The 24,626-nt window shown below is 39.5% G+C and overlaps 1 protein-coding gene across 2 annotated transcripts in view; it reads left to right on the top strand.

The window, feature by feature from the left end:
• The window catches only part of LOC138664936 (arf-GAP with SH3 domain, ANK repeat and PH domain-containing protein 1-like), a 288,656-nt gene that overhangs the window by 247,484 nt on the left and 16,546 nt on the right, over positions 1-24,626 (top strand). For both annotated transcript variants that reach the window (XM_069751989.1, XM_069751988.1), the window contains exons 11-20: positions 1,259-1,328; positions 2,091-2,178; positions 7,023-7,071; positions 14,049-14,212; positions 15,366-15,499; positions 16,808-16,899; positions 17,083-17,269; positions 22,587-22,672; positions 22,773-22,888; positions 23,572-23,639. In XM_069751989.1, coding sequence (XP_069608090.1) covers positions 1,259-1,328; positions 2,091-2,178; positions 7,023-7,071; positions 14,049-14,212; positions 15,366-15,499; positions 16,808-16,899; positions 17,083-17,269; positions 22,587-22,672; positions 22,773-22,888; positions 23,572-23,639 — 1,054 coding nt within the window. The remainder of the gene's footprint in view (positions 1-1,258; positions 1,329-2,090; positions 2,179-7,022; positions 7,072-14,048; positions 14,213-15,365; positions 15,500-16,807; positions 16,900-17,082; positions 17,270-22,586; positions 22,673-22,772; positions 22,889-23,571; positions 23,640-24,626) is intronic.

Raw genomic sequence — 24,626 nt, 5'->3', positions numbered from 1 at the left:
CATTACCACTTTACTGTTTTGTTTTGGGTTTTTTTCTGTTTTCAGTTCTAAGATTCCTGAATGCCATCCATATGCAACCAGTTAGGTCAACAATCCAGCTGGTGGCTACTGAATTGGTGTCAGCCACTCTAGATGCTTAGATTGGTGAATGGTCATAGAATGGCTCACTGGCGGACACAAAACGGGCCACGGTGCAAGAACAATATATGGGCCGCCACAGTCCAATAGCTCATCATAATGCGCAATTCCACCTGCTTTGGATGTAGAAGTGGCCCCTTATCTCTCGGTTTGTGCGGCTGCACATGTTGCATCAATGATATGACCGCCCTGAAATGGCTACCTAGCTTATATAGTGGGTACATTCACAATGCACTGGAACAGGATACATGACATGGTTCAGCTCTTCAGTGGTCAAACAGCACATGTGCATTTGTCATTGCATGATATTGCGCATGATCAGAGATAATATACCGTATGCATAATATTGCCCAAGTTTCTATACTGTAGATGATTGACAGGGGAAGCAAAGGAGCATTGGAAATAATAAAAAAAAAAATAGTGTCCTAGTGCTTCTACATGAGGATTTTTTTTAATAACAGAAAATCATTTTTTGTTCGGTGTTATGTTCACTTTTGCCAGCACATGGCTATTAAGAGTGCCAACTATTAATTACAATTAATCAGAGTGCTAATTGCATGAAAAGAGCCTTAGTGTGTAAGTGAATCACAGATTTATTCACCAGCCTTGAGTTAATAACGTGTAAAAGCGAATATTGCCACACAGTTTTGTGTCCCTTATTAGGGAGGGGGTCTGGGAACAAGGGATTCATGGTTAATTTTAGCGTGAAGATACTGTCATTGCTGATCATCTAGAATACCAGACTGTCACATTAGATACTTAGCAGTCTCACTTTGTACTGTCCAAATTGTGACAATGAAAATCTGACAGAATGTTGCTATATAAAGACCACTATCTTACAAATTAGATGAAAGCCGGTAGTACTTGCTAATTTCACTGGGATCGGCTGACCATCCAATGTGAATGGGGGCCTCCATGACTCTCGAAAAGATGATGGCGGGGAGTGAAGGATAACGCCAATTCAAAGGTGACCACTCAGCCCATGCAAAGCGCTCACATCTATGGAGAAGTCAGCAGAACGACCGCTCAGCGGACAGTAATCTGATGTGTGTGGCCAGCTTTAGTTTGCCCTTGTAGACTAGTGTAGGGTCTATATGCTAACATTCCTCTTTCATTTCAGGCTCAGGAAGGTTTGGCAGAAGAGAAAATGCTCAGTTAAGAACTGTTACTTGACCATTGCACATGGAACGGTATGAATGAACATAAATTGGTCTAAAACAACAATATTTGAAGATAAATCCCAAACTCTATGTAGTAACTGGTTTACACATAAGTTTTTAAAAGGATTAATGTACAGTAACACTTAGGAGATGACATTATTGGAGTCTGATATTCAGAAACTGCATTTCCCTGTCGTGCTTGATGCCAAGGAAACAATATACGTCTTTCACTTTTTACAATAACACCCTAGAAAAAAAATACTTTTAGTGGTTGTCCAATCATTAGTCAGCCCCCCGTAGAAACAGGCTGGTTTGGCTAATTAAATGAGCCAGATAGCGTGCCCCTTCATACAGTTCACTGACACACAAGGAGTGGGAGCAAGCTCCCTGCCACCATCAAAGCCTCACAGCTTACAATACAAGTTCATGAAGTTTTGAGTTTATTATTAAAGACATGTTCACTACCTGCAAAATCCCTTTTTAAATTAAGTACTTCTATTTATAAAATAAAAATAACATTTACTCAACTCCCACACCGGCACCATTTCTTCGTTGTCTGTGTGGAGGCTCCCAGAGTTGAATGTGACATTGTCCCGTCAGCGAACACTAATAGGACATCACTGGACATTGGTGGAGGGGGTGGATGCAAATATTGAATGGTGTGATCATAGGTCTTACACTCAGTAATAATATAAAATCTGAACCTGCCTACAAAGAGCACATAGGTATAATCAGCAGGATTTAATAAAATAAATCAGTCGTTTGGTTACATAATATTCTCTGTTCATGCAGCCTAACCGACAACCAGCCAAGCTAAATCTACTGACATGCCAAGTGAAGCCCAATATGGAAGACAAGAAATGCTTTGACCTGATATCCCGTAAGTCTTATACAACACACTTTAATCGTTTTTTTTATTATTATTATTATTATTATTATTTTTCTTGCCTGAAAATTGGAATTTGTGGGAGTCCACATGCTGAAAACCCCAATAACAAACACAAGCATAGTGATCCTTGTTTAGTTTCAGCTCTCCTCGAAAAGTCTTTCAACTGATCATGGTTCATCGAGAAAAGCCAAACAGACCGTTCTTTCTTTTAGTTTTCATAGGAGTGTCAGTACCCAGACCCCCTCCAATCAAACTTCTTACATGACAAAAACAATGTGTCACAAATCAAGTTTTTATACATATGTACTGCCTAAGGTACACAAAGATGCTAAAACACACACACTCACTGACAAGCAATTTGAACTTTTGACTTTCAGGCTCCATATCTCACCATGCACTACTGCTTTGAACATGAGACCCCATCATTTTATAGACAATCATCTTGGATATATCATACATAAATTTGACTTGCAACTATTTAGCATATGATTAGTTATGCAGATTCTTATCATGTCACTGCATTGTTACTGTTTTGCTCCTGGTCTTGGAATTTTTTTTTTCTTCCTGTACAGTATACTACAGATTACAACCTGTTCTCACATTCCCTAATAGCTCAGTATGTTATTAGGTTGATTCCCAAGTGAAAGGTCACTGGATCAAATCAAGAAGCAGCCATGAAGAAGATCTTCCAAGATAAAAAGAAACCGCATCATCTCACTCATTGATAGCCGTCTCTTGGCCAAGAAAATTGCCAAACAACATCATGCGAAATAAAGTTTGTCCATCCAAAAGCCAAGAGGTGTACATCCAGGCAAATTATAGGAATCAACAAGTCGGCTCATCACAACATCTATCAGTTCTGGTGCGACAAACACAGCAGTGGAGGTGGCTCATATTCTTCATAATAGTGAAATCACAGACTTCCATGCAAGTACCTTGTGATACACGTTACACAAGGCTGGAGTCGTGGCCTGAAAAAAGGTGAAGAAGTCTTAACTTCAACTATCGTCAAAAGAAGCGTCATCTGGAGTTTGCAAAAGAGTACGAAAATTGGACAGTGGAAGATTGGAAACCGGTAATTTGGATCGATGAGACAAAAGTCAATAGGCTAGGCTCTGATGGGTGCATATGAGTCTGGAAGAAACCAGGGAAAAATGGGCAGAAGGATTGAGAAATTAAAGGAATTGTCAAGTTCAGTGGAGGAAGCCTGATGATATGGGATTGTTTCACAAACAAAAGCGTTTGATAGTTGACCAGGATCGTTGGTTGTCTCAATGCTGAGCTATATGAGAGCATTTTACAAGATGACTATACTATTGTAGAAGTATAGGAAGTATAGGGCACTCCCTGGTTTGGAGATGAAGTGCTCAAGTAGGATTCCAACCCGTTAACAAGCAGGTAAGAAACTTGGCACTCAAATTTCAGGGAATGAAACAAACTCTTTGATGGCAATCCAATTACTTTTTAATATTTTTGTCCTAACAGTGTTCCTTCATCAGAATTGATTGCCATGTGAAATTTTTCTTATTCTCTGCCGGATGACACCACTACAGTAATTGTGACCTGCGTCACTGAGGAATGGCGCCATCCACACAGCAATCAGTTCTGATGAAGTTCCAGTGTTAGGACTGAGACGTTAAAATCTAATTAGATTGCCATTAAATAATTTGTTTCATTCACTGCAATTTGAATGAATAAAACAAGTTTCATTCTTACTTGCTTTTCCTGCACTACAAGACGAGTTACTTTGTACACTCGAGTACTATGGGTATAAAAAGGAAAAAATAGTGTTCCAGCAGGACAACAACTAGAAGCATACATTGAGATTGTTGAAGAAATGATTCAATGACAATGAAGTAGAAGTGCTGGATTGGCCCCACAATCCCCAGACCTCAACCCAATCCAACACTTGTGGGTAGAGTTGAAGAAAAAGCTTTATACATGCTCAAGAGAGTCGACCAGTATGCACCAACTATAGGAACGTGTAGAAGAGCATTATCAAGAGCATTATCAGAAGGATTCAGGCAGTGTTGAAAGCCAATGGTGGATTTACAAAATATTAACATAATAAGAAAAATTTAAATTTAGATCTTTAGGAGCAAAACAGTAACAATGCAGTCACATGACAAAAATCTGCATAACTAATCATAAGCTAAATGGTTGCAAGTCAAATGTATGTATGAGATATCCAAGATGATTGTCTATAAAATAATGGTAGTCTCATGTTTGAAGCAGAAGTGGATGGTGAGATATAGAGCCTGAAAGTGAAAAGTTCAAAACATTGTTCCCCTTTTGGTCTTCAGTGTATGTGTGTATGTATACAAATATATAATATTCCTGGGTGCTCTCAAAGGAATGGTCCACTGCTGAAAAACAACTTCTTAACTGCTAAACAGTGCACTATAAAATATAAAAAACTACTACTTCCTGGTAATGTTCCTCCAATGTTGGTGCTGTGTCTCACAGTTGTCTCTGCCGGCAGACACGGTGCCGACATCAGAGGAACACCGCCAGTCCAGAGATAAGTATGTTTTTTAATTCTATGACGCACAGTATATCAGCTGAGAAAGGGTTGTCCAGTAGTGAGCAACACCTTTAAAAGTATCTGTCAGCGCAACACCCTGCATGGAACATAGCCCTAATAAAAAGCATACCTTAAGGGTTCATTTGGACTGGCTACCTGCGATCATTAAGGCTATATGCACACGTTGCGGATTAGCCTCAGGAATTTTTTGTGCGGATTCTGCATCTCTTGGCAGAAAACGCAGGTGCGGATTTGCTGCAGCTTTACTGTGGATTTTTTGTGGATTTACTGCGTTTTTTACCACTGCTGATTTCTATAATGGAATGGGTACAAAAACGCTGCAGATCCGCACACAGGAAGTGACATGCTACTTCTTTTAATCCGCAGCACTTCCGCGCGGAATTTTCCGCACCATCAGCACAACATTTTTTTTACCATTGATTTACATTGTACTGTAAATCACTTGCGGATCTGCAGCGTTTCTGCAGGGTAAAAAACGCTGCGGATCCGCAGGAAATCCGCAACTTGTGCACATACCCTAAATGATGCCTACTTGCAAGCAGTGGTCATTCAATGGCTTATTTAGACACGTCTGACAGCAATTCCATGCATATAGGACAACAATAAACATGATCGTTCTTTGCGCCGAAAACATTGTGTTCTTTGCTGCCAAGAGAGATGGTTGTTAAATCAGCATAAAAATCATTTTAAGTGTATACCAAGCACCTCATTAGCACATTTAAATAAAATACTTTTTGTCAAACACAACAAATTTAGACACCAAAGGTTAGAATTTTTATTAGGTCTAGGTCTCCTAAAAGGTGCTGTGCTTGGATATGACATTTTCTGCTTATGGACCTGTCACCAGGTATGGCCAATAAGCGATACGGCCATCACCTTTCAGGGCTTATCTACAGCATTCTATAATGCTGTATATCTATCCCCTAACCCGACCTGAAAGATAAGAAAATAGCTTTTATTATACCACCTGCGGGGCGGTCCTGTCCGATGGATGTCGTACTTTCCTCTGCCCTCAACAGGGCAGATAAGTACGCCTGCGCAGGAGCACGGTTCCGGGGAGCCATGAAGCAAGCAGGAGGGGCGGCAGCGCAAGAAGATGGGAGGCGCCGGACCTGTGACGCCCACCGGACCGGACCGCCTCCAGGGTGAGTATAATAAAACCTATTTTTCTTATCTTTCAGGTTGGATCAGAGGCTTATTTACAGCATTATAGAATGTTGTAGATAAGCCCTGAAAGGTGGTGGTCGTATCTTATATCTGCCAAACCTGTTGACAAAATACAAAAATAGGGAAAAAGGAAAAAATGGGAAGAAAATAAGTCAGCTCACCAATCCCTCAACAGTGCAATGATGTCCATGCACGGAGCCGCCTTGGTCAAGGGCGTAGTCCAGAGCCAGCAATGAAAAAGAAAAAATAATCTCCAGCATGGATCTTCTAAAAAGTCAATTTATTGAAAACACTTTAAAATGCAAACATTTGCAAAAAAGAGATGGGGGTCCCAGGTGGTCAACGCCGACGCGTTTCGACCATCAGGTCTTAGTCATGGCAAAGACCTGATGGTCGAAACGCGTCGGCGTTGACCACCTGGGACCCCCATCTCTTTTTTGCAAATGTTTGCATTTTAAAGTGTTTTCAATAAATTGACTTTTTAGAAGATCCATGCTGGAGATTATTTTTTCTTTTTCATTGCTAAACCTGTTGACAGGTTCCCTTTAAACTGAGAATATGTGAGAGGAATGATCTGATAGTCCTGTCTTTTGCACCCACTTATATTACAGTCTAATCAGCCCCTCACCATTCCAAAATAACTTAAAGGGAACAATTGGCGCCTTAAAAGAGGTTGTCCACTACTCTTGCCAACCCCTTCAGAATCCCCATGTTTCCCACCAGTAAAATGATAACACTTATACTGGCCTCCGGTGCTAGCGGTATTCCAGCGATGTCAGGCATTGGCTTTCCCGGAGCTTGCATGACATTATGTCACGGAGTCACTACAGCCAATCAACGTTGGCTTCACTCTCCTCCTTCCTACGAGTCATCACATTCAGAGGAAGTGAGACAGAAACTGCAGCTCTAGCTTCCTCCCGATGTCTATCACATCCTACCAGCATGGTGACTCTTCCATTCCTGACTTTAGCAGAAAAGTCACAACATGCAAAAAAGAAGCAAAGTAAACATTTAAATACATTTATGAAACTTGTGCTATATTTACATTTTTATCCAACATTTACTAATATATTATTGCATTATGGAGAACAGAATATAAAAAGTGAAATGTCCTTCATTCCAGATAACCGCACATACCATTTCTTGGCCGAGGATGATCAGGAGTGTATTGCGTAAGTGAAAATGATAACTGGACCCCGGAACTTTCAGACCATTTGATAGATCATATTCTAAATAGGCAATCTGCAGTTTACTGTTTTAAAAAGTTTTTTTTTTTTAATTGAAAAAAAAATAATCAGTGTTTTCTGCTGGGTATTTGCCTTTGCTCTAACTTGCTGTTCCCTGCCTGTTGTCAAGTGTAATCTGTCTGTAGCAGTAGAGACATGGAATCAGATTACAGGAATTGGGGGCAGGCCTTTGTATCTGTTCCTGCTCCTCCATACATGATAATTGGGGCAGACAAGATATTGGTCAAAGGTAGGAGCAATACATGGGAGGGAAAGGAAAGGCATATAGTGCTGGCAGAATGCTGAGGTAGAAGAATTACCCACTCAGAAATAGTTGATGGCAAGTTAGCATGAGGATTGGGACAGTTCCAGGACGTGTTAAGCTAGTATGTTCTCCAAAAACACTTTGCATGTTTACCTTGTTGTGTGGAATGGGGGCAGTAAGACTATGGTTTTCTACAAGTTAAGAGCAGGAACGCTTAAAGTTGAAAAAAATAAAACATTGCCCTCTAGCAAGACTTTCAAGGGCTGGTTAGAAACAAATACTGATTTTCATCCTAAATGTCTCTCTATTTTAATAATATAAGTTTTTCTATCATGGTTTAATTAAAAATGTCCATACTCTTCAATCTCCTAGCTCCTTTTTTTCCCCCTATATCCGCTTTGATGACGCTGAGTATGTCGGTTGTCAATTTAAAAGTAAGCTCAGTACCAGCTCCCTTCTTACTGTTCCCTATTTTTCTCCAATGATAGCACGGTGTCTCCTGGCAGAGACCAGCCTTACCCACAAAAGTGACGTCTGTTTCGAGGCTCGGGGCTGGTCTCTGTTTGCCACGTTCCCTCATTACAATGCGCACTGACAGTGCGCTCTGTTGCCGGCTGATCACGTCTCATTAGAGCTGGTGAGGGAGCGAACTGTCACTTTGCACTGAGACAAATAGTGCACAGTAAGAAGGTAGGTTACATGGGTTACATTGGCATTGACAACTGATTCATGCTTAGTAGAGAAGGTACTAGCCCAGCCCCTGAAACGGTTCATTTCCAGAAGCTGATGACGCTTGGTTTCAGGGTGAGAATAGAGGCTGCCGCAGTGACTGCAGCCTCTGCCCATGATGACTTCTTGTTTGAGTATCCTAGCATGCACTGTGTTTCTCAAACGAAGTGTCATCAAAACGGAAATAGGTAAAAAAAATAAAGTTGTTAGATTAGATAGGGAAGAGTAGGGACGTTTCAAGTAAACCGTATCAGAAAACTATATTATTAAAATAAATAGAATAGATGAAACAAGGCGAAGAGAAAGAGCAGCAACCCGATGGATTGATACTGTCATAACGATGGAGAAGACCCTGGTGGTCCTATCTACGCTTGCATAAAATCAATCTTCCTACAGATTGTTCATCCATCAAGTCAACATAGCTTGAGATCGAGCCGAAGGACGTTAAAACATAGATATTTAAGATGAAAATTGGTATTAGTTTTGGACAAGCCCTTTAAACTCTAATCTAGGAAGCTGAGGATACCTAGTCTAGACAGACTTGGGTATGAGTAGTCCATTATCCATAAAGAAGAAAATAAATGACTGAAAATTAGACTACATGTCCGTCATTGGAGTGGTTGTTCTTTACATTAATGAGGTTATATTGAAAGGAATCTGTCAGCAGCTGTTTGCTACCTCATCTGATGTAGAGAAAGAGACCCTGATTCCAGTGATGTATCACTTAGATTACTGGGTGCAGCAGTTGTGACACAAGCAGAGTTCTTAAATATAGCATTTTAACACAATCTTTCTAATCCCATAAGGACAGAAATATCAAAGAGATCCTTTTTAAAAAATTTCAAAATTTATTGGTATCAAGTTAAAAACATTTCACATATAGCTAGAGTGTGTCACAGAAAGGGACTTCACCAGAGTCCAACGGATATATTACAGCACTAATAGCCAGGTACATATAGTTGCTAGACAGTAGAATGGCATATATATCAATCCGTCAAAGAGAAACCCCACATAATGATGGTTTTGACAAAATCAGTGTTATCTAATAATGCTCTACTTCTCAAAACATAAATGCAAATAAATATTCCTGACTATATTTTCCCAATACATGGATAGGCATAATTTCCAGGTATTATCATATATTAAGACCCTTTATTGCACTATTAAATATCCGCGGACAATTATAAAGCATATGGTAATGCTATTATACTAGAGGATTTTAAAATGTTAATTCTCTTAAACCTGCCGCGTTAGTTGCAAAGGAATGTTGCCAAGGTGGAGAGCATAGAGAACCCTAGGCGATAAATAGATGTGTATACGAACAAATAGAAGGAAAATTCCCCATGACCGCCTATTCCTCCATTATTATCTCCCACATACCAGGCGACATTCCCCTGGTTGCTAATGCCGTGATGCTATCAAGCTAAATCCTATAGCAATCCGAGATCTAACTAAGTGCAAGATGCAGAGTGCAAATAATGCCAATAGTGCCAATACCTGTGGGGCCAATGTGCTGTGCTGCCCTGGATCCACACCGGTGTAAGTCCCTTCACCCCGACGCGCGTTTCGCCGCCAGCTTCTTCCGGGGGCGTGTCGGGGTGAGGGACAGCTGACTCTTTGTAGAATGCCCTGACCAATCAGCTGCGTGATATCCGTAGCGCATGACGCGGTCGCCTCTCTCGTATGTAAAAAAATCTTCCCCACTTCCGCTCTCGACACGCAGGCGCATACCGCCTGTCTGTCTAAATGAGCGTAGAGGGAAGATCCCGAGATGAGGAAGACCGCGCATGCGCGTAACCACGCAGCTGAAGTGAAGTAGCCCGATCTCTTAGGTCTTATTCAGCATAAGGAAAACGCTCTATATTCTAGCGGGCCCAATGGAGAAGCTAATTAATGCAATATGGTACAAGAGGGAATATAAATATATAAATATTTTGAATTAGGAGATACAATCTACATCAAATTTACTTATTCAATGATATTATTAGATATAAAGTACTATTTAGAAAAATGTGGTGAAATGAAATAACGGAAAAGTGAGAGCTGTATATCTGTGAGAATTAATACCACAGCGAATACTGTAGAATCCAGTGATTTGATTGATATTATTAAATAAGTGAGTAAAATAAAACAGTGATGAAAAAATGAGAGAGCGGGTAAAGATACAAATATGCTACTACACCCATACAAATATAAGACTAGGAGATGTCAATTGATAACAGTGATGTTGTTGATACCAGTGATATAATAAAACCGTGATAAAAGATGGTGAGAATGTGAAAAAAACCGATATACTGATATGCCCATGCGTGTATAAAACCGCTTGGGAAGTGTTATTTGATACCTAATAGATATTACATTGATAGTGACAGATGAAATGAATTATACTAACATATGACTACAAAAAAGTGCTCAAAAAGAAATTTATTAAAATGTGAATAAAATTATTGTTCCTTTTAATACCAAAATCTACTTGCAAATATATATTGTTATACAGGATCACCGAAACCAGTGAATATCAATGGGAGCAATATGTTAGATAACTCCAAAGTGATCATAGCACTTTATCATAGGCTATAAATTAAAAACAATGTGCCAGAAGACTCCTAAATAACTATACAAAAGGTACGCATCCACTATTCATAATATTCAGTCTGTCCCATAGAAGTATATTTCAAGACGCTTTCTCTTCTGCCTTCAAAATCTCGTACAGTCTCTCTCATCAAGGCCGCAGATCAAGATGGTCACTTCAACCGATATCTTAAGAAAGATCAGAGCAAAAAGACAAAAATTAGAATAAAAATACATAATAACATTAAAAACCATAGTGTAACCTATAGCTGACCCCCACCCCCTAAAATCAAGATACGCTAATGTAGTCCCTATATTCTAATAATTTATAAGAAGCATGCAAAACCTAAATTTTCGTTAAGGCCTTGGGGGTATAACGTTCCCAGGCGATAAATCCATCGACTTTCTAGCTGTGCTAATGCCCGGGACAGATTCCCCCCTCTTGGGCCTAATGAAACCTGATCAATGGCTTTGATTTTTAACCCCCTGGAGTTGGATTGGTGGTACCTCTTAAAATGGCGGGACAGTGTCTTCAATGAATTTTCATCCTCAATTGATTTTGCCTTGTCGATATCGCGGGCGTGTTCTCTGACTCGGATCTTTAATTCTCGTGTCGTTAGGCCTATATATACTTTCTTGCACGGACACTCTGCATGGTATATTACGCCCTTTGAGGCACAATTGAGATGTCTCAATATTTTGTATGTTCTTGTTCCGTCATGATTGTCAAAAGTTGTTGATTTGATAAGGTTCGAACACGCCTTAGATATCCCGCATGGAAAAAATCCATTACTTCCAGTATGTCTCTTTGTATCCTTATCACGTCTTGAGTCATAATGGCTGTGTACCAGAATGTCTTTAAGATTTGGTGCTCTCTTTGCCACCATTTGGGGTGCTTGCGGGAGAATTTGTTTTAATATAGGGTCAGTCAAGAGAATACTCCAATTTTTTCTAATAATGTCTGTCAATGGTTTCCATTTATTGTTGAACGTTGAGATGAATCGAATTTGTGATTGATCATCGCTTGTTTTCTGTTTAGTGGATCCATATAGTAAGTCATTTCTAGGGGATTTTATAGCTCTGTGGTATCCTCGTCGAATCATTCTTCTGCTATAACCTCGTTCTTCAAATCTTGCTGCTAGATCGGCAGAATGAATATGGAAGGCCCGTTCATCTGAGCATAATCTCTTTAATCTCAGGAATTGCCCGATGGGTATTCCTCTTATTGTCGATCTAAGGTGAGCCGAATCCGCCATCAACAAAGAATTAGTGGATGTGGGTTTCCTGTAGATTTCTGTTTGTAAGATGCCATCATTTGTTACCTCAATTGAGATGTCCAGAAATTCCAGTTTCCTGGAAATAACACTTCCCAAGCGGTTTTATACACGCATGGGCATATCAGTATATCGGTTTTTTTTCACATTCTCACCATCTTTTATCACGGTTTTATTATATCACTGGTATCAACAACATCACTGTTATCAATTGACATCTCCTAGTCTTATATTTGTATGGGTGTAGTAGCATATTTGTATCTTTACTCGCTCTCTCATTTTTTCATCACTGTTTTATTTTACTCACTTATTTAATAATATCAATCAAATCACTGGATTCTACAGTATTCGCTGTGGTATTAATTCTCACAGATATACAGCTCTCACTTTTCCGTTATTTCATTTCACCACATTTTTCTAAATAGTACTTTATATCTAATAATATCATTGAATAAGTAAATTAGATGTGGATTGTATCTCCTAATTCGTAATATTTATATATTTATATTCCCTCATGTACCATATTGCATTAATTAGCTTCTCCATTGGGCCCGCTAGAATATAGAGCGTTTTCCTTATGCTGAATAAGACCTAAGAGATCGGGTTACTTCACTTCAGCTGCGTGGTTACGCGCATGCGCGGTCTTCCTCATCTCGGGATCTTCCCTCTACGCTCATTTAGACAGACAGGCGGTATGCGCCTGCGTGTCGAGAGCGGAAGTGGGGAAGATTTTTTTACATACGAGAGAGGCGACCGCGTCATGCGCTACGGATATCACGCAGCTGATTGGTCAGGGCATTCTACAAAGAGTCAGCTGTCCCTCACCCCGACACGCCCCCGGAAGAAGCTGGCGGCGAAACGCGCGTCGGGGTGAAGGGACTTACACCGGTGTGGATCCAGGGCAGCACAGCACATTGGCCCCACAGGTATTGGCACTATTGGCATTATTTGCACTCTGCATCTTGCACTTAGTTAGATCTCGGATTGCTATAGGATTTAGCTTGATAGCATCACGGCATTAGCAACCAGGGGAATGTCGCCTGGTATGTGGGAGATAATAATGGAGGAATAGGCGGTCATGGGGAATTTTCCTTCTATTTGTTCGTATACACATCTATTTATCGCCTAGGGTTCTCTATGCTCTCCACCTTGGCAACATTCCTTTGCAACTAACGCGGCAGGTTTAAGAGAATTAACATTTTAAAATCCTCTAGTATAATAGCATTACCATATGCTTTATAATTGTCCGCGGATATTTAATAGTGCAATAAAGGGTCTTAATATATGATAATACCTGGAAATTATGCCTATCCATGTATTGGGAAAATATAGTCAGGAATATTTTTTTGCATTTATGTTTTGAGAAGTAGAGCATTATTAGATAACACTGATTTTGTCAAAACCATCATTATGTGGGGTTTCTCTTTGACGGATTGATATATATGCCATTCTACTGTCTAGCAACTATATGTACCTGGCTATTAGTGCTGTAATATATCCGTTGGACTCTGGTGAAGTCCCTTTCTGTGACACACTCTAGCTATATGTGAAATGTTTTTAACTTGATACCAATAAATTTTGAAATTTTTTAAAAAGGATCTCTTTGATATTTCTGTCCTTATGGGATTAGAAAGATTGTGTTAAATTGCATCTATGAAGTGCCTTTACATAGTATAGTTGGTGGACTCTATTGGTTTACTTAAATATAGCATGTAGCAGAGCTGATGAAGCTAATTCCGCCCAGACTAAGCTTTCTGTGTACATTGTATAGTGACAGTAATATGACATCAGTAGTGGGGTGTGTCTCAACTAGCAGACACTCAAGACCTAGTCCAGGCAGTAATAATATCCTACTGATAAATCACTCATTGTATAGAAACAACAGCACACAGTCCAATAAGTGGCACATCCCTGAAATCAGTGTCTCAACCCCTACCTCATACTTCCCTTGGATTACATAGCAAAAACCTACTGATAGATTCCCTTTAAAGCCCACCAACTGGAACAGCCTCCGATGTTATGAACGAGTACGTTTCATCATGCTGATCCCTGGAAGAACTCTGTAACAAATATTTATTTTTCAGGTGGATCTCTGTTCTGACTAACAGTAAGCAGGAAGCTCTGAACATGGCATTTCATGAAGTTCGCCCCAGTGAGGAGAACAGTATAGAAGATCTTACCAAAGCCATTATTGAAGATATTAGGCGAATGCCCGGGAACAGTGTGTGCTGCGATTGTGGTGCGCCAGGTGAGATCAAACTCTGCACGAAATAGAATCGGTTACATGTGAAATATGTATATAAATACATATGCTATTCCTATAAATTATAGAGGGGCAGATCTAGATCTATATATGTTTTCTCTGTTTTATATAACTTACAACCATCCCTGTTAAATTATTTAGGCTTTGTAGAAAGCACATGTGTAGCAGATAAGATGACAAAGCTTTAACAATACATGTTCCAAACGTCATCTACTTGACTGCCATCACCAGAATATGACTTTTTGCCAACGTTTTCTTTTATTTGTCAAGTTAACATTTCTGTTAAAAACAAAATTCGTATTCTTGCAGTCTTCACACTGGCCCTAGCCTCATACTACTAGTCTTTTCAGGAAGAGTTTTCAACAGGCTTCTTCTCATCACAGGCAGCAGTATAGTGACAGATAACACCTCTAGTCCCAGCTGATAACACAGGCTTCACCAATAAGAATAGGTAATGCTACACTTACCCTGCTCCCCTCCCTTCACGATGATTTTTGCACACGCTCATTAGATGTTACAAAAGATGGGGACAGACGTGCTGCTAATGTGCGTGTGACTTTTGAAACATCTTAGTTTAAAAGAGCTCTAAGTGATAGTGTGAAAATTGGCAAAAATTAAAAGAAATATATTTAAGCAAAGAAAACCTTATTTAAACATAAATCATTTCTAATCATGGCTTCTTTTTACTGTGGTTTCCAACAAAAGACATTTATCACTTATTGTCAAGTCTACAAGACTCCCGAAGTCCTTGAATGGAGGAGAAACTGGGGACTTGGGATGCCCACTTTAGTAATTGTTGGGGTCCCTGGTGAGGCCTGCAGAAATCATGCACTTTCCTTAACCTCTAGATAGGAGATACATGTTGTTTGTGTGAAAACCCCTTTATATCCATTCCCTGTCTTGAGCAGCTTTTAGATAGATGTCAGATGTCAGTGATAAAAACCTCCATAGAGCAGATAGATGGCTGACGGTGATGTGAGATAGGCTGGGTTACATGTTAACGCCAAGTATGTGCTTAACATAGGAGTGGTTTTTATCTTTCTGCTTATTGTTACATATAGTTTTTCTTTCTATTTTCATTTTTTGTTATCCTTGTGTTATAAAATATATGAATGATGTATGTTTCTTTATTTACCAGATCCAACATGGCTGTCTATAAATCTGGGCATCCTCACTTGTATTGAATGTTCTGGGGTTCATAGAGAACTTGGAGTCCATCATTCACGTATTCAGTCCCTCTCGCTTGACAAACTTGGAACCTCAGAGCTCTTGGTGAGAGGAAAGACGTTCCTATTAATTTTAGATACCGCCATATAAAAAGTTATTTAGGCAATTAAAAATTTTAGGAGAAAATAAAATAGTTGACGAATTGTTAAAGCACCGCTCCATCTTTATGTTGTTATTTTAGCACTGCAGTGGTTCTAAGGCAAGGTTCCTGCACCTAATATTCTACTCAACATACGGTTGACATCTGCTCTTCCTGGTCCCGCGAGGCCATCTTGTGACCGCATCCTCTGACTGACCGGAAGTCAGAGGGAACGGTCATAAACTCTCAATGCAAGTCTACGAGAACAAGAATAAGGCTCTCATAGACTGACATTGAAATGTCCAGGAAACACTGGGGTGATCTGGCAGGTCACAAACTGCTAGAGACCGACCGGATAAAAGATGAAGACGGGGGCTGCTAAGTAGGAGACTAGGGTCAGGGAACGTACATTAGTAACACCACTCCAGTGATAGAATGAAGAAGACATCTGGAGTGGTGCTTTAAAGATCTACTGTAAAAATCTGGGAAATATCTCATACCATAAAGCAAGTTATAAAGTAAAGGATTAAAAAGAAAGCTGAAAATATAATTGCCACTTGTGTGTGATATTTGTGACCAGTAACATTACGCAGGATGTTTCCCAAAATTCTTTAGGTTTTATGTTATTGCTAAATTGGGAGAGCTAAGAAATCTCAGAAACCTGCTTCATTGTTGTTCCATTGCGGGGTACATAGGTCGTAGCGCTCATTCAGATATCACCGAGTGATTTTTATCAATCTTTTCGAATTTCAGCAGTGTTTTTGATCAGAGTTTCATCAGAGTTTGGTCAAGTGCTAGTTTTTACTGTCAGAGTTTCATCAATTTTTCTCTGATGGAAAAATGTAAAAAAACTCTCTCAAGCTTCTCCTTTCAAACAGTCAAGGAACATCGGACAGCTCACGGACGGCACCTGATTGCTGTCCAATTTTTTAAAAAATTTTCACTGACTTGTAGACTCACATTGTCCATTTTGATTCGTGAATTGGACCAGTATCGGACAAGTCTCCGTGATTTTGTGCGGACCACTCGGTCCAAGTAAAAAAGAAATCGGACATGTGAACTACCCCATAGACTCTCATAGGTCTGAGTACTATCCGTGAAAAACACTGTGGTAAACTGATGTCTGAATGATCCTTATGGTTCCATATCCAAAGATTATTGCTGCTCTATCCAGAGGTCTAGGTTGGTAGACTGATATCAGTGTAATATTATTACTACTAATTAGTGATGGACATACTCTGCTCACTTCTCTCATCCCCATGGTGTATTTTCAGCTAGCAAAAAATGTTGGTAACTCTGGCTTCAATGACATTGTAGAGGCCAATCTCCCATCTCCGACAATCAAGCCTACTATAGACAGCGCCATGTGAGTAGATCATGATTTTAACGGTTTTCTTTATTGGTGGCATTGACTTGAAAGAGTAACTGCACTGTAAAATACCCTTCTACCCAAGATTGACATAGCTCAGTTTTTTTGGAAATGCTGTTACTCTTAAAAGACCTCATGAAGCTATTAATTAATGTACCTCTTTTTGGTAACATTTAATAGGACCACTAGAAAAGATTTCATTAACTCCAAGTATGTACACTGGTTATATACAAAAAGAAGCAACCTCCACCCATTGACGCGGCAGCATGACCTTCAAGATGCTGTTCGGTTTAAGGACGTTTTTGCACTGATCCAGGCCTATGCGGAAAAGGTTGAATTGACAGAACCCTTGCCCCAACCAGCACAGGTAATTGTTGGGTATTCGGTGTGATACTGATTAAATGGCCTTTTTTCTTAAAAACAGAAGTATAATGCATGTACTTGTAGTATTGCCAATAAGAATATTAAGAACGTTTGTGTATGCACATTACAAAATATCACGTACAGTGTAAATAAAATGACCCCCCCATTGCACAATAGGTTTATTAGCAAACAATCACATTGTGAATAGCTTAAACCAACTAATATATCAAGTGATTTCTCCAAATTCAACAGAAAATGACCCTTTTACTGACTACTGCAGTGTCAGAATGTTTCAACCCCTTCGTGACAAGTGAAGCAGTTATGACCTGATGCAAACATTATGCGTAAAGTTGAGACAAGGGAAGATTTGGGTCAAGTTGTGCGATAGACTTATTGAAATACTGTGCAGAATACTATACGTGTTAATAATACCGTACTTTATCGGCACAACAAGAAACTGGACTGGTAGTGGCTAGACGGGACAGTCGGTGAAAGCCAAGGAAGGAAAATAAATAGAAAATCCAACCAAAAAAGTCCCAATGTATCCAAAATAGTGAATCATGAAAGAGATTTATTTATTTAAATCAGGTGATAAATACAAATTACAGATAAAAAAAAAACAAGCTAAAAACATAATATGAAAACAAGGGGTGTACACCCACAATGGATGGACAGGTGTTACAAGGAAAATCTATATAATGTGTAGGAATGATGCATACAGGACAGAGTATTTATATATGAAGAAAACAGCACACAAAAATTAGAAAAAGTGGGCTTTTAACGCCTGGACAGCGTGGCAACGTTTCGGATATAGATCCTTTTTCAAGCAATGAACATACAAATGTAGTGAATTTATATAGCAAATACACATGTTCTTCATTAACAAAGTATTTATCAAAATTTACATTTTTTTAGTCATAAGTGCATACAATCAATGATATGTTACCGATATAAAAATCACATAAGGTGCAATGTGAATATATCCAGAATATGCTAAATGAAGTTATTTTGATCATTCTCCCGTTTGGGAGAAATATACCTTTACCAATATGGTGCCGATGTCTTCAGAGTAGTTGTGCGCAGACGTGGACCATAATGCTATAGGTCCTGGTATAGACGTCGCTGACATGCGCACTAACTCCAGGAAGACGCTGGCAATCGAATACACGCTGGTGTACAATTGTAAGTGTGCTTCTGATTTTGTTTTCATCAGATTGGGGCACCTGATTTATTTTAATTGTTCATTTAGCATATTCTGGATATATTCACATTGCACCGTATGTGATTTTTATATCGGTAACATATTTTTGTGTATTTATTAGAAAAGCACGGATGCACTTTATCACATCATTGATTATGTATGCACTTATGACAAAAAAAAATGTAAGTTTTGATAAATACTTTGTTAATGAAGAACATGTGTATTTGCTATATAAGTTCACTTCATTTGTATGTTCATTGCTTGAAAAAGGATCTATATCCGAAACGTTGCCACGCCGTCCAGGCATTAAAAACCCACATTTTTCTATTTTTTGTGCGCTGTTTTCTTGTTTTACTTCTATATTGAAGCCATTGGAACCCTGGTTTGGAAAGCTTTGCACCACAATTGCAGTAGTATTGATGCTGTTCCTATTTATATATATATTCATGATAGTAGAGATAAGGTGCCAGTGCATAAGAATATTTAGTTGAATCAGATGAAAGCCATTTTAGTAGTAGTCATTGACGAGGGCGGATTTCTGCTCAGACATTGATATATCTTATACTTCATGTCTTTTGCCCTGTTCCCACTCATTCTATATGGATATGGGCTCAATACAAGCACTATCATGCACTACTAATAAAATGACTTATCTGGTTCAGCTAAATATTCTTATGCACTGGCACCTTATCTCTACTATCTCATGATATATACTGTATAATTATTTATAATACTCTGTTCTGTATTTTTAACTTGGTTTTGATCTGTAATTTGTGTTTATCACCTGATTCAAACATTATGCATAGTCAGACACCAGCTTCTGGCAGCCTTACTCGGGGAATTTTAGCCCATTCCTCATGGGCAATAGCCAACAGTAATATTCTCGGGTTATCAAGAGAATTGTCCAAAGAAGAGATAATTGCCATACACAAACAAGGAAAATGCTACTAAAAGATACAAAGCTTTTGAATGTTCCTAGAGATACAGCTGGAAGTCGATATCACAAGTTCAGAGTTCGCGTCGGCTTTGTCAGAAGCCCCCTGACGAAGCAGACGCGAAACGCACGTTGGGGCTTTGGTGAAGTCTGCATAATGGGTAAGGTTCATGGAACCGGGATTGACATTTAGTGCCCTATACTTGACTTTGACCCCGTTGCGGGATATATGATATGTAGTAAGTAACCTTCCCGGCCCTAAAACTCCTATTATGATGTGCAATGTTAGCACTTTATTATGAAACACATGCAGACATCTCTAGGGGCTGTCACCGTTTACTTTCAGTGTTTTCTTCAGCCTTGCTCGCTGTGTCATCTATCTATTTATTGTTAAATGATATTATTATTTTGTATGTGACCTCTTTGTGGAATAAAAATTTGTATATATACTTTTTTCAATTAGGACTTGAACTCCAATTTTGTTTCTCAGGTATATTTGATTGTCTGTTGGAGTGTCCTATTTAATGCAGTGTGATCTCTTATTGATATTTATGACACATGGCCATGAGCATGTGTGAGAGATCCGTGTTGTTTTGGTCCATTGTGGGCTGTATTTATTACTTCAGAGAAGCATGGCGGCAGCTCAGTGATGCTATGGCGCTGTTTTATTTTTCTGGTACTGCAACCTGCAGCATGTGGAGGGCATGATGCATTTAATAAAATATCAGGAAATCCTTAAGAAAACGACATGGCTTCTATGAGAAAGTTAAAGTTTGGACATCATTGAACCTTACAACTGGAGAGATACAGTGGATACGGAAAGTATTCAGACACCTTTAATTTTTTTCACTCTTTGTTTCATTGCAGCCATTTGGTAAATTAAAAAAAGTTAATTTTTTCACATTAATATACGCTCTGCACCCCATCTTGATTGAAAAAACAGAAAGGTACAAATTTTTGCAAATTTAATGAAAAAGAAAAACAAATATCACATGGTTATAAGTATTCAGACCCTTTGCTCAGACAGTCATATTTAAGTCACATGCTGTCCATTTCCATGTGATCCTCCTTGAGATAGTTCTACTTCTTCATTGGAGTCCAGCTGTGTTTAATTAAACTGATAGGACATGATTTGGAAAGGCACACACCTGTCTATATAAGACCTCACAGCTCACAGTGCATGTCAGACCAAATGAGAATTATGAGGTCAAAGGAACTGGCCAAGGAGCTCAGAGACAGAATTGTGGCAAAGCACAAGGTTACAACAGAATTTCTGCAGTACTCAAGGTTCCTAAGAGCACAGTGGCCTCGAATAATCCTTAAATGGAAGAGGTTTGGGACCACCAGAAGTCTTCCTGGACCTGACCATCCAGCCAATCTGAGCAATCATGAGAGAAGAGCCTTGGTGAGAGAGGTAAAGAAGAACCCCAAGATCACTGTGGCTAAGCTCTAGAGATGCATTGGCAAGATGAGAGAAAGTTCCACAAAGTCAATTATTGCAGCCCTTCACCAGTCAGGCCTTTATGGCAGAGTAGCCCAACGGAAGCCTCTCCTCAGTGCAAGACCTATGAAAGCCCGCATAAAGTTTGCTAAAAACCACATGAAGGACTCCAGACTATGAGAAATAAGGTTCTCTGGTCTGATGAGATGGAGATAGACCTTTTTAGTGATAATTCCAAGCAGTATGTGTGGAGAAAACCAGGCACTGCTCATCACCTGCCCAATACAATCCCAACAGTGAAACATGGTGGTGGCAGCATCATGCTATGGGGGTGTTTTTCAGCTGCAGGAACAGGATGACTGGTTGTCATTGAAGGAAACATGAATGCGGCCAAGTACAGAGATATCCTGGATGAAAACTTCTTCCAGAGTGGTCTGGACCTCAGACTTGGCTGAAGGTTCACTTTTCAACAAGACAATGACCCTAAGCACACAGATAAAATAACAAAGGAGTGGCTTCAGAACAACCCTGTGACCATTCTTGACTGGCCCAGCCAGAGCACTGACCTAAACCCAATTGAGCATCTCTAGAGAGACCTGAAAATGGCTGTCCACCAACGTTCATCATCCAAACTGACGGAACTGGAGAAGATCTGCAAAAGAAGGATGGCAAAGGATCCCCAAATCCAGGTGCGAAAAACGTGTTGCATCATTCCCAAGAAGACTCATGGCTGTACTAGCTCAAAAAAGGTGATTCTACTCAATATTGAGCAAAGGGTCTGAATACTTAGGACTAAGTGATATTTCAGTTTTTCTTTTTTAATAAATTTGCAAAAATTACTACATTTCTGTTTTTTTTCCAGTCAATATGTGGTGCAGAGTGTACATTAATGAGGAAAAAAATGAACTGTTTTGAATTTACCAAATGGCTGCAATGAAACAAAGAGTGAAACATTTAAAGGGGTCTGAATATTTTCCATACCCACTGTATCCCCTTAAAGTCCACCAAGTCTTGTTTTCAGAAGAAGTTCTGAAGATGTTCTCACAGTCTTTGCTGGGATTTGAAAAAGGCAGTGGCAGCTCACAAACCCAAGAATATTAGTGAACTAAAGAATATTTTCCCAGAAGAAGGAATTACAATTCCTCAGGAATGCAGCTAGGAGCTGTGTCTGGCAATAATTTATTTTGTTACTAATGATAACAGTGAAAGGGGCTCTACTGAGAGCGAAATATACTAGTCATGGAGGGCTTCTGAGACTGCAGTGGTCAATAAAAGTGAAGTGCCATTTGTGATGAATTTGGAGAAACCACTTGGCATGTTAAGCTACGTTCACATTTGCGTTGTTGGGCGCAGCGTCGGCGACGCATACTGACGCATGCGTCATGCACCCCTATCTTTAACATGGGGGGTGCATGGACATGCGCCGGTATGCATTGTACTGCGTTTTACGACGCATGCATCATATAGACGCACAAGACAGGGCGCAGAGGATGCTACTTGTAGCTTTTTCCCTGCGCCAAAATTCCTGATCTCTAGGATCTTATGACAACGCATGCGTCGCAAAACGCTGCGTTGTGTACATGCGTTGTTGGTTGCGTCGCATCGCCGACGCTGCGCCCAACAACGCAAAGGTGAACGTAGCCTTAGTTGTATTGAGCTATTTACGGTATATTGCTCTTGTCTTATTTCTTTATGGGAAGCAGAAGAATGTTTGTAAATGATGTTATTTGCTTATTCTGTTTCAGGAGGCTGGTGAGACCATTCTGCATCTGGCAGTGCTATTGTCAGACAGAACGTCATTACATATTGTAGATTTTTTGGTACATAACAGGTAAGTGAATTAATGCAATATATGTAGTTGTAATGTGATCTGCTTGTTTTATATGCTGTCTGTATGGTTGACTAAAAAATGTAAATTGTATTTTCTACAGTGGAAACCTAATGAAGCAAACTGTCCGAGGAAACACCCCACTTCACTACTGCTGCTTGTATAACAAAACTGAGAGCATAAAACTTTTCCTGAGAGCTAAAGTCAATGTAAAGATAAGTGAGTACCTGGATATACTAAGTCTATATTACCAATTATGGTGAAACTGCAGTTTAAAGTTTGGGTCTAACTGAACACCCAAGCCGTCCCTTCACCCAAAAAGGTCTTCCAACAGTATAGCGGAATCATGGTCCAGCAGTATAGCGGAATCATGGTCCAACAGTATAGCGGAATCATGGTCCAACAGTATAGCGGAATCATGGTTCTCCAGCTGTCTTCCTGTGGATCATTACACAATAATACAAAGTATTGTAATTATCCAATGTGTTAGCCGTATAAATGATCTCTCTAGTAAGTAGCTCAGATTCTAGCAGAAATAATGCACATGATGGGGCATACGGTATCATCCCCTTGCAAGCATCTTTCATGTCCTGATCCAGAAGTTTTCGGCCAGATCTCCTTCATTTTTAACATTACCAGATGACTTTTCATTTCCTTTTCTCGCTTTATGCCTTAAGGGTGATAGAATTAAATTGGATAACAATTTCCATGTCGAATAAATTAGTATCGCACAACTTTCTAAGAATGAAAATGTGAAAAATGTGATTTTCCATGCTCCAATTCCTAAGAAGCTAGACACCGCAATTGCTTACCTGCGTTACTTAATGATAATGATTGTATCGCTTTTTCAGCTCTGTTGGTTTTATTTCTCATGTTTTTTTCACAACTTTTAATTTTTGCAGAAAATGAAGCTGGGGAAACTGCTCTCGATATTGCCAGACGCCTGAAGCTTTCTCTTTGTGAAGATTTGGTAAGAGAATTAAAATGGTCACACATACAGTGGCTTGTGAAATTATTCATAATTTTTCACGTTTTACCCATTTTGTTACATTACAACTTGTGTTTAAATATTTTTTAAAGCAAATAGTCAGTTGGTGAAATGAAGTGAGAAAAATAAAGGCATAAATAACATTTATGGGATCAAATACCTAAAAATTGTCATGTGCATATTAGTATTAGTGATGAGCGAGTATTCTCGTTACTTGGGTGATCTTCGAATATTTGTTAGTGCTCGGAGATTTAGTTTTCATTGCCGCAACTGAATGATTTACAGCTACTAGACAGCTTGATTACATGTGAGGATTCCCTAGCAACCAGGCAACCCCCACATGTACTCAAGCTGGGTAGTAGCTGGAAATCATTAAGCTGAGGCGATGAAAACTTAATCTCTGAACACTAACAAATCATCACTACTGCATATGTATTCATCCCTTTTTCTATGAAGCTCCTAAAACATTCTGGTGCATGCAATTACCTTCATAGGTCACATGCTTAGTGAAAGGAAGTCCACCTGTGTGCAATGTAAGTGTCACATGATCTGTCAGTATATTCACACCTTTTCTGAATGAACAAAGAGTCTGCAAGAGCACTAACCAAAGAACATCAGGAAGACCAAGGACATCTCCAAACAAGTCAAGGACAAAGTTGTTGAGAAGTACAAGTCAGGGTTGGGTTATGTAAAAAATATTCCAATCTCTGATGATCCCCCAGAGCACCATCAATTCATTATCATCAAATGGAAAGAACATGGTACCACAACAAACCTGCCAAGAGAGGGCCGCCCACCAAAACTCGTAGTTCGGGCAAGGAGGGCTTTGAACAGAGAGGCAAAGGTAACCCTGAAGGAGCTGCCGAGTTCCCAGAGACTGGAGTATCTGTCCATATGACCACAATAAGGCATAAACTCTATAGAGGTGGCCTTTAGGTAAGAGTGGGCAGAAAACTCTTTACTTACACA

The sequence above is a fragment of the Ranitomeya imitator genome, chromosome 2, assembly GCF_032444005.1.
Source record: "Ranitomeya imitator isolate aRanImi1 chromosome 2, aRanImi1.pri, whole genome shotgun sequence".
Classification (NCBI taxonomy): Eukaryota; Metazoa; Chordata; class Amphibia; order Anura; family Dendrobatidae; genus Ranitomeya; species Ranitomeya imitator.
This window is presented reverse-complemented; position numbering and strand designations above follow the sequence as displayed.